At 39.1% G+C, this 20,049-nt stretch overlaps 1 protein-coding gene across 1 annotated transcript in view; it reads right to left on the reverse strand.

Moving 5' to 3' along the window:
• The window catches only part of KLHL2 (kelch like family member 2), a 77,862-nt gene that overhangs the window by 47,500 nt on the left and 10,313 nt on the right, over positions 1-20,049 (reverse strand). Inside the window, exons 2-3 of the mRNA XM_084883977.1 lie at positions 16,434-16,559; positions 7,917-8,023 (exon numbers count right to left, since the gene is read on the reverse strand). Of these exons, the coding sequence (XP_084740103.1) occupies positions 7,917-8,023; positions 16,434-16,559 (233 nt within the window). The remainder of the gene's footprint in view (positions 1-7,916; positions 8,024-16,433; positions 16,560-20,049) is intronic.

Raw genomic sequence — 20,049 nt, forward strand, 5'->3', positions numbered from 1 at the left:
TTCGATCTATTGTAATTCTAGTTGTAACATATTACCTTAGTTACTGCCCTTTGATGTGTTCAAAGAGGAAATCTTTGAACAGTATGGTTTTGTGAGATGTATTTCTGAGAATGCATTTTTAAAAAGATATCCAAGTACAGAGTTTATCTTGTGTCATTTTTAAAATCCCATAGTTCCTCTCTCTGATTAGTGTTTGGTTTTTGTGTTTTGATCATGCAGCACTCTGAAGTTATTAACAAGGCTATCCACACAGACACAGTCACTGACAACTTGAGGGTCATTTTTTACTCTCCCTTCTTTATTTAGCCATCCATCCCACTGTTCACCAAAACCTCAGACATATCTCAAATCCCTTCTGCCACTCTGCCACTGGGGCTCCCATCACCTTTGCCAACCTCTCTGCAGGAACCTCCTAATTCTTTCCTTGCCTCTAGAATGGGCCCCACAGACCTAACAGTGGCATCCAGAAGCCCTCAACAGCTCCCACACAGACATGCAAGCCCCTTCCACATCCACCCTTGCTTCACCTCCGACCTCCGACCTCTCTCCTACTTCAAGTCTTAAAATATACCAAAAAGGAACTTTTTGTACTTTTCCCCATACAGCAAGCAATAACCTACCATGCTTCTGATGAGCTCTGTCCTCCTTGTCTCCTCAAGCCCTCCTTCCCCAGGCTAATCCCCACACATTCAAGATTCGCCTTACCTATTGGTGACCTAAGGCTGGGTTAGGCTCTCACCATGAGGACACTTGAGTATTTCCTGCAAATCTACTCGTCATAATAATACCTAGTTCTCCCCATCTGGATTCTGTTTTTAAAATATGTTTTTACTTATTGCAAAGGAAAGGAAAGAGAGAAACATCAAATTAGCTGCCTCCTGGACTCACACTCCCTATTAGGGATCGAACCTGAAATCCAATCATGTGCCCTGACCAGGAATTGAACCAGCGACCTCGTGGTGCATGGGGCGATACTCAACCAACTGACAACAGCGACGGGGCCTCACTTGAATTCTTGAGCTTCCGGAGAGCAGGGATGACATCTGTATCTTATCTCTCTATCTTATAATGCCTGACATATGGTAAATACCCAATAAATACTGGTTTGATGAATGAATGACTAAAAGAATGAAAAGTAAAACAAGTGCCAATATAAGATGTGGCATCATTATTTAATATAACTAGAGGCCCAATGCACGAAATCCGTGCCTGGGTAGGGTCCCTAGGCCTGGCCAGCAATCAGGACAGATCAAGTTCCCCGCCTCTGTGCCTCCCCCTTCCCTCACTCCCTCAGGTCCCCGCTGCTGCCGCTGCCTCCTCTGGTTGCCTGCCATATTCCGCACTGCCCCTTGGTGGTCAGTGTATGTCATAGCAAGTGATTCAACTGGTCAAACTTCTGAGGAGGCAATTTGCATATTAGCATTTTATTATAGAGAATAATACTTAAGTTAGTCTTGAACAAGGGCATTCTTGAACATACACCAAACATTCTAGGCTGAGCTAAGCACTTTCACTAGTGAACTCTGAACCATCTCTACTTTTTTTTTGAGAAAAGAAATGAGTATTGCCCTAGCTGGTTTGGCTCAGTGGACAGAGCTTTGGCCTGTGGATTGAAGGGTCCTAGGTTCGATTCCAGCCAAGGGCACATGCAGGGGTTGTAGGCTCGATCCCCAGAAGGGGGCATGCAGGAGGCAACCAATCAATGATTCTCTCGTCATTGATGTTTCTATCACTCTCTCCCTCTCTGAAATCAATAAAAATATATTTAATATACATATATAAAAATAAAATAAAAAAGAAATGAAGTCCTTCAAATTGTAAAAACTTAAGGACATATGTGTGAATAGGAACATTTACATTTTAAAGAAGTTTAATCAGGACTCCTGAAGCCCCGCATAAACTGGTAACTTTACCCCTTTTAAAGTTCTAAAAAGTGAATGGGTTTAAGATGGCAAACATAAAATCATTTCAATAAAAAAAATACTATCATTCTAATTTCAGTTATTGTTTTAGCATATAAAAATATTTCAAAAAAAACAGAAAAGTATAATACAGAAGCTTCTCATATGCTGAAACCCTAAGAAGTGAATGATAAATTTACAGCTATATTTAATAAATATGTATTCCATTACTCCTCTAGCTCCACTTGTCATCTAGGTTAATCATTACTGACCTTTTGATCTCTATTAGTCTTGGGTTACAAAGACACTACTGACACACGTATTTTCATTCTGGCAAGCTGACCCGAATGCCCTGCCAGCCACTCTCTGGTGGTCATGGTACATAACTCTCCAGTTCTACAACTAATCTAAGGCAGACATGGGAACTACACTCCCCTGCCAGTTTTGATCTGGTCTGAGAAACTTCTGGAAGCGGTCTCCTGGCTTCTAAAAGAGAAAATGACAATCGTCCTCCTTCCGTGTGCTGTGGAGTTCACTCTGGTAGGAATCTTGCATTCAGGAGGGGAAGCAACTTAAGGATAAAATTTTTATTGAGAACAGAGGGTGCAGATACAGCAGATACTCCTGTACAAAAGGAGTTGCAAGCTGCAGAAGCAATCGTGCCTGGGGCCCAGCCTACCTTCCCATTATGACAGAACACAATTCCTTACATTGTATGGTTTAAATGGTGCACAGCCTAACTTATGCTCTTTATGTGCAATAACCTATTTCATTTCCTTCACAGCAATCAGTTATCTTTTTACGTTTACTCAGTCTAACCTTTCCTCCTCTCTCCGATGAGAATCATGAGTACAGATTTGTCTGTTTTGTTCATCTCTACGATCTCCGAAGCCTAGGATAATGTCTGGCACAAGAAGATGCTCAATAACTATTCTTTGATAAATGAAAACATGAATCTAGACAAATGTAACCATACATACCACTATTTATTTATTTATTTATTTTTAAAATATATTTTATTGATTTTTTACAGAGAGGAAGGGAGAGAGATAGAGAGCTAGAAATGTCGATGAGAGAGAAACATTGACCAGCTACCTCTTGCACACCCCCTACCAGGAATGTGCCCGCAACCAATGTACATCCCCTTGACCTGAATCGAACCTGGGACCTTTCAGTCCGCAGACCAACCCTCTACCGCTGAGCCAAACCGGTTTTGGCTATACCACTATTTAAAGAACCTCACTTACTAATCATTTAAATGATAATCTGTCTTTTCCAATTCTAATTTACCTTACCGAATCATATTCAATATGACAAAAGGAATAATCAAGCCCTGCCCATTGGGGCTCAGTTGGTTGAGTGTCATTTCCTGCACTGAAAGGTCACCGATTTGATTTCCAGTCAGGGTGCACACAGGAGGCAATCAATCAATCTCTCTCTTTCTCACATTGATGTTTCTCTATCTCCCCCTTTCCCTTCCTCTCTCTCTAAAATCAATAAAACTTTTTTTTAAAGCACACAGGAGTGAAAATTAAAGTTTAGTATTTCCCCACTGCATTTCAGATACTTTAGCCTCAAATTTGTAGGCAAGACAGTTTTTTTTAAATTCCACATTTGTAACAAATAATTAAAAAACACAAGAACTCAACTTGACCCATTCCTTCTCAAGTAACAGTTTAACTTGGCCTTGCTGTAAATAGGCCCATATCTCACAAAGTAAAAACCTGTGACTAAATCACAGAATTACTTTTCAACTCCCTTCTCCATCCAAATACTTAGAACTAAGAGGAGTATCAGAATTATTTTTTTTAGCTGCTAGAATTTGAATGGAAACTCACCTACAGTTTATGGGAGATTAAAAACAAGGGCCAAGAAAGGTCATATGCATATTCCCCATTTTCTAAGAGGGTGAGTCATGGGGAAACAAGAGTAGGGTAACGTCCTGTGCCACTGTAAACGCTTCTGGTTACCCACTGAGCAAGAGAATATAAATATATGTGATGTATGACAGAGGAGAAATATGCAAAGGTCTATTTGTTGATCTTCACTCTATTTTTTATAGTAAATTTTAACAGGGCTTCAGACCAAGACAACTCATATTCTAGCAAATATTAAATGAATATAATATGCACATTAAACTACCAAATCTCCATATCTTCTCTGCCTAATCTCTGTCAACTGTTGACTATTCAGTGGATTCAGGAAAAAAACATATAAAGATTGCCAGATAAATAAACAATATCTCTTACTGAAGAAGCATAAAAGCCTAGACTACTGAGCAGATGAAAAGATGCTCAATATCGTTAGTTATTAGGGAAGTGCAAATTAAAATGACAGGAAATGTTATTTCATACTCATTATAATAACTACAGTTAAAAAAACACACAGAGGTTAACAAGTGTTGGCAAGGAAGTTGGAGAACTGGGAACCCTGGTGTATTGTTAGTGGGAAAATAGATGGATGCAGCACCATGAAAAACAGCATAGTAGCTTTATTGTTTTGTTTTAATATATATTTTTTATTGTTCACAGTATTACAGATGTATCCCCTTTTGTCCCTCCCCACTCCACCCAGCCCATGCCCCACCCCACGCCTTCACTATACTATAGTCTGTGTCCATATGCTATGGATATATAAATTCTTTGTTAATCTCTTCCTGTCCCACCCCTTCCCTTTGAAATATATCAGTCTATTGGATGCTTCAATGTTTCTGGATCTTTTTTGTTGATCAGTTTATTATATTCATTAAATTCTTCATAAAAGTGAGATAATATGACATTTGCCTTTCTCTGACTGTCTTATTTCACTTTACTTAATGGTATCCAGTTCCCTCCATGCTATCTCAAAGGGTAAGAGATTTTTCTTTTTCATAGCCTCATAGCATTCCATGGTATAAATATACCACACTTTTTTTTACCCACTCACCTACTGATGGGCACTTGGGCTGTTTCCAGTTCTTAGCTATTGTAAATAATGAGCATAGCAGTTTTTTAAAAAGGTTAAAAATATAAATTTACCACATAACCCAACAATTCTACTCTTAGATATATATCCCTATGAGAAATTAAAATATCTGTCCACACCAAGAACTACACATGAATGTTCACAGCAGCATTACTCATACCGGCCAAACCCTGGAAACAACTCAAATGCCCATCAACTGGTGAATGAACAATCAAAATACGGAATATTCATAACATGGAACCTATTCAGCAATAAAAAGGAACAAATTGATGATACATACTATGACATGAATAAACTTAAAAAATTTTATGTAGGGATAAAAATGTTCTAAAATATATTTATGGTGCCCTAACCGGTTTGATTCAGTGGACAGAGCATCGGCCTACGGACTCAAGGGTCCCAGGTTCAATTCCAGTCAAAGGCATGTACCTTGGTTGTGGTCACATCCCCAGTAGGGGGTGTGGTGCAGGAGGCATTTGATGAATGTTTCTCTCTCATCGATGTTCCTAACTCTATCCCTCTCCCTTCCTCTCTGTAAAAAAAAAATAATAATAAATAAATAAATAAATAAATAAATAAAATAAAATATACTTATGGTGATGTACCATTCATTAAATTTACTAAAAATCACTGAATTCCACATGTTAAGTTGGTCAATTTTATGTAAACTATGACTCAATAAAATTGTAAAAAAAAAAAAAAAATCCACACCCAATGGAGGTAATCAGTTCACATTTTATATGTGCCAGAAATTAACATAGTATCCCTGTTTTGCATCCATCTTAGCACATAATAGTCCAAAATTCGACCAAGTATTCTCAGGCAGAAATAGATTGAACTGCAAGAAGTGCCCACCTGTAAGTAAACTGAGATACACTAGGAATAAAAGACTCAAATGTCTTATCAGAGCTTTTAATAATTAATAGACTCAAAGTTCCATATTCATAAATTGCATGTCAACTAAAACATGAACAGTTGAGAACCGCAGGACAAAAAAAAATTTTTTTTAAATAAGGGAAACTGAAGTGTAGTTAAATTATAAAGGAAACAGAAGAAAGATAAAGACATAAGAATGCCATCTCCAGCATCCATGTCTCTGGATATCTAAGGCTGAGAAAGTGTTGCCTTTTAAGAGGAAAGGAAACTAACCTTAATCTTGTAGTTTTAAGTTGATCATTATATTTCTGTAACTATGGAAATGACAATATTTTCAAAATTGTCTAAGACTTTCTCAATCTTCAGTTCTTACAGAATATCCCATTTAGGAATTGAGAGTAAATAATATTCTATATGATAAAGAACTAATATGCTAATTAGATCAAACAGCCAAACAACCTTCCAGACCAGACAAAGCCGGGGCTTCGAGGGGCTTTGAGGGTCAGCTGATGTAGTCGGGGCTGCAAGGACAAAGTCCCTTGTAACGAATTTCGTGCATTGGGCCTCTAGTTAATAATAATAGGCAAGATAATTACTACCAACATTGTCTATGTGCCAAGCAAAGTGCTACGAAATTCACATATATGATCTCATTTAATCTTTGCAAAAACCCTAAGAAGTTAGAAATTTTACTTCTTCTTAGGGTTTTAGCAAAGATTAAATCCCGATTTTCCAGATGGGAAAATTGAAGCACAGATTGATAAAGCGATATAGTCAAGCACAGATTGATAAAGTGACTGATGATCCCAAAGGTCTGATAATTCTGACAAGGAAGTGGCAATAGCAGTGACATCTGAAGAAAGGACACTTACAGAGAATAGAACTTTATTAAGGAATTCCTAAGTTAAATCAGCACGTTTCAAGTTGAATCCTCCTCTTAAAAGCCTGGAGATTATGTTTATTCAAGTGTTCAAAAGTAACAAACAAGATGCAAATCAAGAGACTGAAGGGACCACCCCCCTCCCCAGGACATAAAAATTTGACTACTCCACTTTGTAAGTATTGCCTTTTCAAATCACTCAGTAAACGCATTTCTCCAAATCACTATCCCAACCTGGCTCACAGCTGCTCAGCCATGCTTCCCACAGTCTGGATTATTTGACTCAGTTCAGGAACAGCAAGACTTCAATAGGCTGAAAAGTGAGGTGACCTCCAGACTTCTCTCTATTCCCAAAACACTAAGCCCATTCTCTCCACATGGCCTTCTATACCCATCTTCATCTGTGTAAACACTTTATTTCCAATACTTTTCAGGAAATGTCAGATCCTCCTCTCAGTTCTGCATCACTGCTCTGGGCACACAGATCTTCCTTACACTACTACGTATTTAACTGTGCACACCTCATCTCCCCAGTGACACAATAAGCTACTGAGGCAGGAAGCACTCTTACACCGTTCTGTAACCTAGTAACACTGTTAACCACAGAAATTACATAATAATTTCTAAAGCATGAATAACTTTGTGTTTGTGCTCTTTTGTACTGCTACACTTGTGTTTATAAGTACTTCATTGCACCTACCCATACTCTAAAAATACATGCTCATTGTTGGAACTTCATTTCGTTTAAAATTTTTTATGTTTAATTTTTTATGTTTAATTTTTTTTAAAAGAATGAAGCTAAACACTTTAAGTGTGGCAGGCACAATTTTTTTTTCCCCCCAGAAGAACTAAAATAATTCTATATATTTTTATAGATGTCTAAGTATACCTCCTATTTTCTAAGTTTTTCCAAATCAAAGGACATTAAGTAAATATCTCTTTGGATGAAACTAACATGAGAATCATTTGAAAATGTGTAAAATAGTGAAGGATTTTTTTGCCAAAATAATAAAATACCAGAAGCTGTTATAAATGGCAAAAAGGTAAACTGAGTTGACATTATGTAAATATAAATGTACAGGAAGAAAATGGAGGGTAAAGTTGTATGAGTATGTAATGTATACATACACACAGCATGATTACAACAATGAAAGATGAGAATCTGGAACAAAGCAGGAATTCTCTTGCATTACAATGCTTCACTTCATAAAAGTAAATGTTAATTAAAAAATACAGAAAGAAAAGCCAGGATTTGCATACATTTTAAAAATACCCATAACTAAAATATTTCATACCTGTAAACATGGCGTGAAAATAAGGACTGCAGGCGGCCAGCACCACTCTATGAGCAGAGATTTCCATGTCTTCAGCCACAATTGTGACATCACACAGCAAATTTTGACTGTTTACAAAGCAGAGAGAAAAAATTTTAATGATACCAATAATAAATGTCCTGAGCATCTAATGCAAAATGTTACAGGAAAAGCCCACTTTCTTAAAGTTGAGACTATCTAAAAGCTACCATCCTTTAGAAAAGGATTCCTAAACAGGAAGTACATATTATAGAAAACTCTTGTGGCAAAGGCCCGACATGCCGTGGCCCTTACTCAGAATCTTGCCTTTGTTTAACAGAAAAGTATTTCCAACCTCGATTACTGAATCCACAAATTAAAGGAAATTACTGGCAGCAAACCACTGATGGACTGTACAAAGAGAGAATGTTTTAATTAAGAATAGCATCAGCAGGAAGGGGAAATGGCAGTCTGACATTAAGATAAAGACAAGATAAAGCACATGTAGGAAACTAAACTGGGTTGAAGTACCAAAAACACACATATTCAAAATAACCCTGGGTCATCACAAAAGTAAAATTAAATATAATTTCACCTGCTGCTTTAAAGGCATTTGGACATTTGAAACTCAACTTAATCAATGCAAAATATTTCATGCCTCAAGGCCTGAAAATATTTCCACATATAAAATTAAAAAGCATTTTGTTATCCTAAACCATTATTTTACCTTAAGCCATTATTCAGCAAACTTACCTCCAATTCTAAACTATGCATTTTAATTCATTCATGGGTATGTGGGGTAAGCACTTTTTACATGCTATACAAACTGCTCGGTGAGATTCTCTAGCTTAATAAAAGTGTCTTTTTTTTGGGGGGGGGGGGGGGGAGAAGAAGAAGAAAAGAAAGGTTGCTAATGCTTATTCCAGAACAAGCAAGAAGGCACCAACTCTAAAAGTGACTCATAGTCACGTTACCAATGGCTGAAACAGGTGTGGGGAAACGAAGTCCTTTCTTGGCACAACTCTCTGAGCACTGAATTTATATGTATAGCATGCGTAAGTCACACTTCATACTATCCTGCCTATTTCCTCTACTATTCTTCCTATTTCCTCCAAGAGTTGCCTGCCTGCTTCTGTAAGTTTCTAGAAGCTTATTAGCAACATTTTCACAAGAGTTTAACCAAGTCCTGTTAGTTTTCCACACTGTTTACAAACTTGTTTCTGTAGGGTTAATGAAAAAAAAAATAATAATAACTTTCAGAGAACGTATTCGCATCTATTTTCCCTCCAGTGCAGGAGAAACTGTAAGAAACATCATGGCCCCTGGCACCAGGGATGACTACTGTCGTGGGCCTCACGGGCGATGAGCCTGCTCTGCCCTTCAGACTTAAGTATAGCTCATGGGTGGTGCTGATGTAATGGCTCACGATGCTGTATGAGACATCAGGCAGGTACCACGTTAGAGTCATAAAAGGTGGCATGATGTCTCACGAAGCTGTCATTCCTCCACATCACTAATCTGCAATTCTTCCGTCAGTGTGGAGAATTGACAACATCTACCATCTGCTCTGAGAATATACAACCACTCTGCAATTTTAAGAATTGCATGGGTTCACAAATAACCAGGATGAGAAAAATCGGCAGTGTTTTCAGGACGATGCTATGCAAGAGCTTTACCTGCACATATTATCCCATTCAGACCCCACCACAATCTTATGAGGTAGATATGATTGATTTTTAACCCAAAAATGTACAGCTGGGAAAGCCAAGGTTAAAGATAAATAAGCAGCCCTGGCCGGTTTGGCTCAGTGCGAACTGAAGGGTCCCAGGTTCAATTCCAGTCAAGGGCTCGTACCTTGGTTGCAGACTCCTCCCCAGCTCAGGCCCTGGTCAGGATACGAGCAGGAGGCAACCAATCGATGTGTTTCTCTCACATCGATGTTTCTATCTTTCCTCTCTCTTCTACACTCTCTTAAAAATCAATAGAGAAATATCCTCAGGTGAGGACTGGAAAAATGAAAAGATGAATAATCAGCCTAAAGTCTTTCTAGTGGCAATACCAGAATTCAAATTCACACAGACAAGCTCCAGAGGTCTCTTAACCACTACACAAATCTATCCTAAGTTGTGTGGTTTTAAGATGTGTTACAGTATGAATAAAACAGGGAATAGAAAGTATAAATTAGCCCTTCACGCCAGTTTGGATCAGTGGAGAGTGTCAGCCTGAAACTGAAGGGTCCCAGGTTCGATTCCAGTCAAGGGCAAGTGCCTTGGTTGCAGGCTTGATCCCCGGTCCTGGTTGGCGCACATGTGGGAGGCAGCCAATTGATGTGTCTCTCTCCCTCCCCTCCACTCTCTTTGAAGACCAATAGAAGAATATCCTCAGGTGAGGATTATCATAAAAAAGACAGTATGAATTATAAATGTGTAAGTTATAAATAACACCAATTTATTATGTGACACAATATATATTAAAAACTAGTTTTAAAGTTGTATATACAGTATAGTTTATAAAGGTCCAATTTTAGGTGGTTTTTAGCACTACCTCTACAAGAATATTTAGAAAAATCAAAGTTTATTTGCTCATTCAACAAGACCTTGCAGGATCATCTCTGCTTGAGACTAGCAGAAAGGACTGAGAATCAAAGATTACAGAATAGAGTGGAAAGCACCATTGTAAAGATGCTTTGGAAATAGGGGAGCATCTAAATCAGACTGAGGGGCAGAAAAAGCTTCCTGCAGTTACTGTCCTTAAGCTGAGTTCTAAAAACAAGTCAATGTTAGCAGATGAAGAAGGAACAAGAGAACTCCAGACAGACAGAACAGAATGTGCTGTTGCATGGCGACCTGGAGCAGCGGAGCCCAATGGGGACGTGTGGAACAGGAGTGTGAAGAGGCAGAGGGTGTGAACAAAGGAGAGGAGGGGTGGGCCAGCAGGCAGTCCGCAGAGCTGCACAAGTCTCTCAAGAAGAGGGTCATCTGCATTTTCCTACTGTGGGGGAGGTTAAATCTGGACACAACTCAAACATCAGTCACGTGCATCTCTATGCCTCTTTTCCTTATCAGTGATCCCTCCTAGTGCTCTAGCTTCAAGATGGAACTTAAGTGGAATTACATTTGAACACCTCAACATCACATAATTAATTATATTCAGCTTCCATTACAATTATTCATTGATCCAATACTTGTAACATAACACCTGCTGGGTGTCACATAATTAGCTTATTAACTGATGTTAACTAGTAAGGTAAAAACATTCCCAAACTGGTAATGTGGAGCCACACCCTGGGTGAGGTCACAGGGAGTCTAAGGGCCACACTGCAAATCAAAGACATAGTTTCAGTGTTCAATTTTTATTTTGTCTCTAGATTTTAAAACAGCACTCAAAGACAAGAAAGACCTGACCAACTTTGTAGCTTTCAGCCAGTTTGTGTCTACTGAGTCTGGCCCTTACCTCTTTCCAAATGTGAATGCTAACAAGTTGAATGACTCTGGGGTGAGAAGAAAGGAGCAACAAACAAAAAGTCTGGCAATAAAAATAAGAGAAACTTGTTTCAGCAGCCCACACCCAGTCTACGTGGTGAGTTTCTGAGTTTATGTTCCTCTATCTTATGTTATTACTTAAAATCTAATGAGTGAATGGACTGGGGAAGGAAAAGGCTTTCAGAATAATGAGATACAGTTGCTATTTAGCATAATTTGCATTTGCCCATTCATATCTAGTGTGGCTAACTGGGCGCCAAGCACTATGTCAGTTTACCACAAGAAGCAAGATAATGTCCATGATACCCTGTTTCCCCGAAAATAAGACAGTGTCTTATATTAATTTTTGCTCCCAAAGATGCACTAGGTCTTATTTTCAGGGGATGTTTTATTTTTCCATGAAGAATACGGTACACATTTATTGTTAAATTAAAATAAAGGAAATTTATTACCTGTATATGGTAGTTGTCAACACAAACCAGACAAACTGTGAATCCTACAGAATCAAGAATTTATTTATTCAATGACAATCATGTCATCATCTTCTGGAACATCATCATAACAATCCAATTCCTGAATTTCCTGGTGAATTTCTTGTGACTCCATTTCTTTCAGAATCAGTGGACCATATCTCTCATGTTTAGCCTAGGGGGGGGCCTTATTTTTGGGGGGATGCCTTATATTTCACTCAGAAGGAAACCTGTAAGTAGGTCTTATTTTCGGAGGATGTCTTATTTTCTGGGAAACACGGTAGCAAGGAATTTACAGTCGAGCAGGAAAAACAGACAAGCTAACAGGTAAATTGACTATTAAATGGCGCAAGTTTGGGGTGTTTGGGAACACACAAGAGAGGCCAACTCTATGGGGGCTTTGGAAAGAAGTTGCTTCTAAGCTCAAATCTGAAGAACAGGAGTTACACAGACCTTATGTAAAACTCAGATGGCACAAAAAAATAAAAGGCGCTCCATCTCCCAATGAAATGACATCATGAGAATGGGTCTTTCCCTGGGGGGGAGAGGGGGGAGAGAATAAAACTGCTTTGAAAATTAATAAAACATGCCTAAACATACCAAGACATTCTTTGATTTTCTGATATAAAATGAATGCATTCTTAAGACTAGAAAAACGTATCACTGTTGTATATATATCTTCTTAAAGTAAAATGTGCCATCAGGCTCTGAGATATCAAAAATAATTAGTCGTCACATGAAACAAGAATTTACTTTCCGCTGGAAGTGGGGGTGGTGGGCAGCTGACATATCATCTGTCCGCCTTTCTTCCTTGGGTGTCAAAGAAAATCTGGAGGCACTTCCTGCCACATGGCAGGGAATTCAAGTAACAACTGAGGTGCCAGGCTGGTGAAATGCGCTCTTAGTCAGAGTGCCCTGGGACATCTTGGAAGAGCATCAGGTGTTAGGACAAAAAAAAAAGGCAAGACATTAAAAAAAAAAAAAAAAAAAAAAGGGCAAGAGTTCATTTTGCTGAAAAGCATTCTCACAGGAGAAATCCAACACCTCATCCCCTTCTCTGATATCTCCTGAAGTACTAGACACTGGAAGGGGATGGGCAAGTCTGATACTGTTTTTGGCTCCCATGCAGCCCTTTTGGGCATGCGAGCTGATTTCGAAGGAGAACCACGCTTACAAATACTTGTTGAATGCACTGTTTAGTAGTGACTGCAGGATTTCCATTAAGTTATTCATGCTCACATGGGGTTGGGAAAGAGAGTTATACCTGGGCCTCCTGTCTAAAAAAACCTCCAAAAACTAGTCTATATTAATTCTTGAACTTAAACCTTACAAAATCCTGTCCTCCCACTCCCACGACCACACTTTACACCAGCTATGATTGGAAGAAAAGTGACTTTTAGTTCTCAAATTTCACTTCCATCAGGCAAAAATTCCTAGGACTCTCTGGCAGACAACTGTTATTCTGCCAGTTAGAGGGGCAGCCCAAGGGCAGAGTGGTGAGAACAAGGAAGCTCTTTCCCAGAAGTCAGGAAACCACTCTCAGCCACCCTTTCCTGGCAGCAGGAAGTTGATGCAAGGACAGGAAATAAGAAGTGATTTTCAGCTGTACAAGGAGTAGGCAGAGATTTTTTTTTTTTTTTTTAAGAGTTACTCCAATGCCTAGAAGGGGTAAGAGAGAAGAGAATGGCATCAAATTAAAAAAAAGGGGGGGGGGGGGAGGGGAGGAGGGACCTAGTGAATGCCAAAGAGGGTTCATTTTTTAAGACATTAGCAGTTGATGACTTCTTTATACAATCCTGGCTATCCACCTGGCAGCCAACACTCTCCAGCTATTCAAAGGTCATTCTTTGTTCTGAAAATCAGTATCAACTACCCGCCTGGTGACACGCTAGCTCCTGAAATGGTGCAACACAAAGAACATGAAGGTACTTCTTCACAGCCATATAGTTCACACCCAGAATGAAACAGAGGCGAATGTAAGCTACAGCTAAATAATCCTAGCAGGAGGCAAGGGCACTTGGCCTGCAGGTAAGCAGGAAAAAAATCTCATGGGCTCCGGGAATGGCAGAGTCAGTGAACCTTAGATGCACCCCGTCCACTCCCCTTACTGTATAATTAAGGGGCACTCACACAACACTGGTGGAAGGCCACAACTACCACATCCCAAGGAAGTGGAGAAGAAATGTGAATAGGACTATTAAAAGTCAGCCTTGCCTGGTTGGCATGGCTCAGTGGTTAAGCATCAATCTATGAACCAGGAGGTCACATTTTGATTCCAGTCAAGGCACATGCCAGGTTTCAGGCTCTACACCAGTAGGGGGTGAGCAGGAGGCAGCAGATCGGTTTCTCTCTCAATGTTTCTCTCTTATGGATGTGTCTATCTCACTAATCCTCTCCCTTCCTCTCAAATCAATAAAATTATGTATATTTTTTATAGTCAGTCTTTCTAGACTTTTCAAAGGAAAAGAAAAGCCACCTAAAGATCTGTCTTAAAATAACCTATATTCTTACTTTTCTTTCAATTCCACTTAGGAACCACTGCATTTTGCATTCTAATAATTACTGTTGTAATGCGATTAAAATACTGAAACAGCATGGCCAAACTTGCTGGGTAATTTTTTCCCAAAGACTAAATGAAAACCTACTTATTAGAAATGTTGTCAGAGTAAGACTAGGAAGGAAGCAAATCAACCATCCAATATTCATTTTAACTTTTTCTTGTCCCTCTCTCTTCAATCCACTCTCTCCACCCAGAAGCCAGTGTGCTCTTTGCGAAATACAACTCTGATCATGTCACATCCCTGCTTAAAATTATTTAATGGCTTTCTCCCGGGAACTCCTGATAAAGAACAAATTGCATGAGATCCTAAAAACACTGGCCCTCACCTTCCCACGCATAATTAAGAGGCACTCACACAACAAGGCACTCTTGCCGTGACCTCCTGGCCATCTGTGCCCCAGCTGCTCCCGAGTCCTCCAGTGGGGCCAGCTCCCTCCCATCATAGATTTGAGCACTGCCATTCCCCAGCTAGAACACAGTTCTCTAATCTCTCTCACTCCATCTGGACTTTATTTCCTTACCTCTATTTCTTTTCAGATCTCAGCACAATTATTCCCATCTTCTCAGGGAAGCCTTCCTTCATAGCTTGTTATCTGCCTCCATATCCCTTCTTATAGCACTAACTGCCACTGGAATTATTTATATGATTCTTTGACTGATTAATAACTGCTTCGTATAGTCAACCATAAGCCCCATGAGGACAGTAACGATGTCTGTATTGGCTCACCATTGCATTCCCACCAGTAAAGTTATTAACTCTTTAATTAAAGAACAAATGAACAGACAAGACAAAGCACAGAGACTTTAAAGGAAAGTTTAGGTCACTCTCTTTTTAGCCCAAACTTTTAAATATATGGGGGGGAAATGTCTTTCATAAAATGCTAAGAAAACAAAAACAATACTGTACATACATTTAAAAAAAGAAAAAGAAAAGCTACTCATATTTCAATCCACTTTTAAAGTCACTCTTTTCATTACAGTGACTCTTAACACATCTGAGAATTGCCTAAGCAATGGGTAAGTTCCTAAAATTACTACCACCACCACCAAAGAGAGAGTTACATTCTTCTCTGTCTAAAACTTTTCTTTCCATATTCTTTGTGATACCAAGTTAGAAACCCTAGACTACCACTGTCCAATAGAAATACAACACAAGCCGGGACCGGTTTGGCTTAATGGATAGAGCGTCGGTTTGGGGACTGAAGGGTCCCAGGTTCGATTCCAGTCAAGGACATGTACCTTGGTTGCGGGCATATCCCCAGTAGGAGGTGTGCAAGAGGCAGCTGATCGATGATTCTCTCTCATCGATGTTTCTAACTCTCTATATCTCTCCCTTCCTCGCTGTATAAAATCAATAAAAAATATATTTAAAAAAAAAAAGAAGAAATACAACACAAATCACAATTTTCTAGTAATTATATTTAAAAATAAACAGTGAAACAAATTTTTTTAAAAATATATTTTATTGATTTTTTACAGAGAGGAAGGAAAAGAGATATGAGAGAGAAACATCGACCAGCAGCCTCCTGCACACCCCCTACCGGGGATGTGCCCGCAACCAATGTACATGCCCTTGACCGGAATCGAACCTGGGACCTTTCAGTCTGCAGACCGACGCTCTACCACAGAGCCAAACCAGTTTCGGCAAGTGAAACAAATTTTAATAATACTATTTAACCCAAAATATCCAATATATTATCATTTCAAAATGTAATCAACATTTTAAAACATATTGATAATTATTTACCATTCTTTCTTTTGTACTAAATCGTGGAAATCCATTATATACTTCCTGCTTACGGAACATCTCAATTCATATTGAGCCACAAGATCAATATGGCTACCATTCACACTTCTAATCAATTATTTGCTCTCTTTCTTCCTTTAAAACACTTGCAGAAAAGGCTTTTAAAAAGCAACAATGAGACAAGAGGAGTGTATTTACTATAAACAGCTGAAAATTAAAGGGAAGACACCCATGTTTACGTGTATGTTAATGTAATGATACCTTCTTAATTCGTTCATGACTTTAAAAGCTTTCTTCACGTGCCAAGGATTCACTGTCACTGGGCAGTGTTTTTCAGTACTATCATCTTTTGAATCGACAGGCTTCTGGTGACCCTGCTTTGTGCATCTGTAGATAAAAGAAAAGAACAAAAAACAGAAAAAGACCTTATTAAAGATAATTTAGTTTAGGCTTTTCAGGCTGCAACACAGATACAGGGAACGCCCCCTTCCACACTTCTTTAGAAGTCTCACAGTATAGTACATGCCAATGTAGGATTAAGAGGCAATTCAGAACTTTCTAATGGTCACTATGAACTTAACAAAAAGGTGGGTAATTACCTCCCTGTCAATGATGAGCACCAAAAATTCTGTAAACATGGCTCAGCAGACCCCTCCAAATAAAATGCTAAGAAATTATCTCCTCTGTTGGATAACTTGGTAAAATGATAGAGCCAAGTAAGAGGCATGTCTGACTCTCAAGCTTATTCTTTTCATTAAATTTCCACATCATTTCCTGCATTTGGCAATGAATATTTAATTTCATATTTAAATTTATAATTTTAAGAACACAAGGCCATATTGGTATTACTGTATAAATTATTCTTCCAAGACTTGGAAGCCAAAAAATAGCAAATAAAATCAGGGTACCCAGTAGAGGGGGTGAAATTAACTGCTAATGGGCACAAGGGAACTTTGATAAAATGGCTGTACAACTTTAGAAATTTACTAAAAATCACTGAGTATACAATTATGTGGGTGAATTTTATGACATGTAAATGATATCTCAGTAAATTCATTTAGTAAAATAATCAGATTACCAAATTAAGCTTTATAAAATCTCTCTCTCTCTCTCTCTCTATCTCTCTCTCTCTTTCTCTCTCTCTCCCTCTCTCTCTCTATATATGTGTGTGTGTGTGTGTGTGTGTGTGTGTGTGTATACCATATATCTCACATAAGAACAACAGGCAAACATCATTAGTTATTGTGTTTCTCTTCATAACTCCTTCCTGACACATTTCTGAAAGGCTGATTCATTTTTAAAAATACTATCTTTCACTAATTCATTCAGCAAATATTTCTTGGTGGCCCACTATGTACCAAGCACTGTACTAGGCTCTTGGAATACATCACTAAACAAAGATCCCTGTCCTCACAGAGCTTGGAGTCTACTGTGTGGCATTGGGAGAGGGGGGAGATACACATAACAAATCTTGAAAGTATGAGGCTCCTTAGACAATGATAAGAGCTATGGAAATAAGAAAAGGGGCAAGGCACAGAGTCAGGAGTGCATAGTGAGACCAGAACTAGGTCAGGCAGGGACAGGGGAGTGCAGATCATGTAGGGCTTCGTTGGACACTGTAAGAACTTTGGCTTTTACCCTGGAGTGAAATGGGGAAGCACTGCAGAAGAGTAACAAATCCAACTTATATTTTCAAAGGATCATTTTGGCTGCTGGTTGGGAATAGTCTATGTGGGTAGAAGATGAAAGGGGGAAAGCTATTTAAGAGAGTAATGCAGTGGGAGATGAAAGTCACTCAGAGCAGGGTAGTGGCAGTGGACACAGAAGCAGTGATGACGTGGCTCAGTTCTGATATATTTTAAAGGTGGTGTCAATAAGATCTGTCATAAAATGAAAGATTTGTTCACATATGGCATGTCAAGAAAGTCAAAACGACTCCAAGGTTTTTGGCCTCAGCAACTGTTTATTGGATGGGGAAGGCTGTAAGTAGAACCGGGTTGCAGGTAAGAAGATGAAGAACTCAGTTTTAAACATGTTGGTTTTAAGATATCAGACCTTGAAATGAAGATGTCTAAAAGATATCAGATGGATACTGGATCCTAGAATTAGAGAGAAAAATCTAGCTGCAGCAATGTGGACATCATTGATTACCTAGATCAGAGATTTTCAACCTTATCCATCTCATGGCACACATAAATTAACTAGAGGCCCAGTGCACAAATTCGTGCACGGGTGGGATCCCTCGGCATGGCCAGCAATCGAGGCCTATTTGGGGGGCTGGCTGGCCGGGGAGAGGAACTGTGGGAGTTTGGCTGGCTGGAGGGAGGGGCTATGGGAGCACACTTCCCAATAGGGGGCAGCCCCTGCATTGAGCGTCTGCCCCCTGGTGGTCAATGCGCATCATGCAACTGGTCAACTGGTTGTTCTAGTCTTTCAGTCATAATGGTCACTTAGGCTTTTATATAGAGAGAGAGATTACTAAAATTCTATAACACACCAACAATATTTTTTTGACAATCTGAACAAAAAATAGATATAATTTTGATTCATTCACATGGGATGGTTTTGTTGTGTTGGGTGTTGTCATTTTTTTTTTATATTTGACAAGGTAGCAGAAAAAGAGGCCAGTGCCCCTAACTGGTCAGGTATTGCATGTTTTTAAAATTCTTGCACCAGCTGAAAATCATTTACCTAGACCAGCGGTCGCCAACCTTTCGGACCTCATGGACCACCAGTGGTCCATGGATCACCGGGTGGCGACTGCTGCTCAAAAGTTTCCTTAAACCAGTGGTCACTACTCTTTCGGACCTCACGGACTACCAGTGGTCCTCAGACCACCGGTTGGCGACCACTGACTTAGATAGTACAGGAAGCCATAAAACTCAGGCACTCAAACATTCAGGTAACCTCCAACATGAACCATATGTTATCCTTATTCATTCCCACATGCCCCCAGAATCTACTCTGAGATACCTGATTATTGCAGAGCTTACCTACTAGGACGGATCATCAGTCCTGCTTCCTCACTGTGTGAGAGTTTTTAAAGAGACCTTACAAATGGCTTCATGCAAGGCATTGCACTCAGTGGATGAGCCCACAACTAGAGTGCACTCTGCTTCCTGTGGCCTCCTGTGTGCGTGTGCGTGTGTGCATGTGTGTGTGTGTATTGAGGAAAGAGTTACACCTGGCCTAAGAAAAAGAACTAGTTAAGTCTAGAAGTCAAAAAATAGCAGAACATCTAGACCTGATGAAATGGCTGAGGAAATACTTCATGGTATAAGACATATTCTCAGAATGCCACCTCCCTTCTTTCTTTCGTAGAGAAAACAGTAGAAAAAGGAGAAATGTGAAGATATATGCAACCTATACAAACTGTCTGACCATGTAACCTTGAATGTTCACATATACAACAATTTAGTAATATTTACATCAGCTTGTAGTTTGGTAATTTGGAGTTTACAGTACAGAGAAAATATAATATTGAGGATCAGCAAACTACCATAGCAAGTTTTTCAGAAAATGTTCAAAATAGAAAAAGCAACTCTGCCCTAGAAAGAATATCCTTAAAAGTCAAGAATGCTTATATTTACTTGAGAAATTAGAAATTAAGACTTCTAGTATTAGAGAATTAACTTTAAGACAGCTACCACACAACCAATAATGCCTACATTGGTGCTTTCTGAAAGCTATTTTCAGCTCCCACTTTCTTTATGTATTCCAGGAACTCTGCAAAGAAAAGGCTTTATTCAAATGCTTAAAGAAATAAGAAATAGCATTAAAACTTTTTTTTAGTGTTCTCTGTACTGACAGCCACTTAAAAACAGCACCCTGCTGCACAAATCTACATCTGCAACACTAAAGCCCTTTCCGCATTTTT

This window comes from Pipistrellus hanaki, assembly GCF_964339955.1.
Source record: "Pipistrellus hanaki genome assembly, chromosome: 5".
Classification (NCBI taxonomy): domain Eukaryota; kingdom Metazoa; phylum Chordata; class Mammalia; order Chiroptera; family Vespertilionidae; genus Pipistrellus; species Pipistrellus hanaki.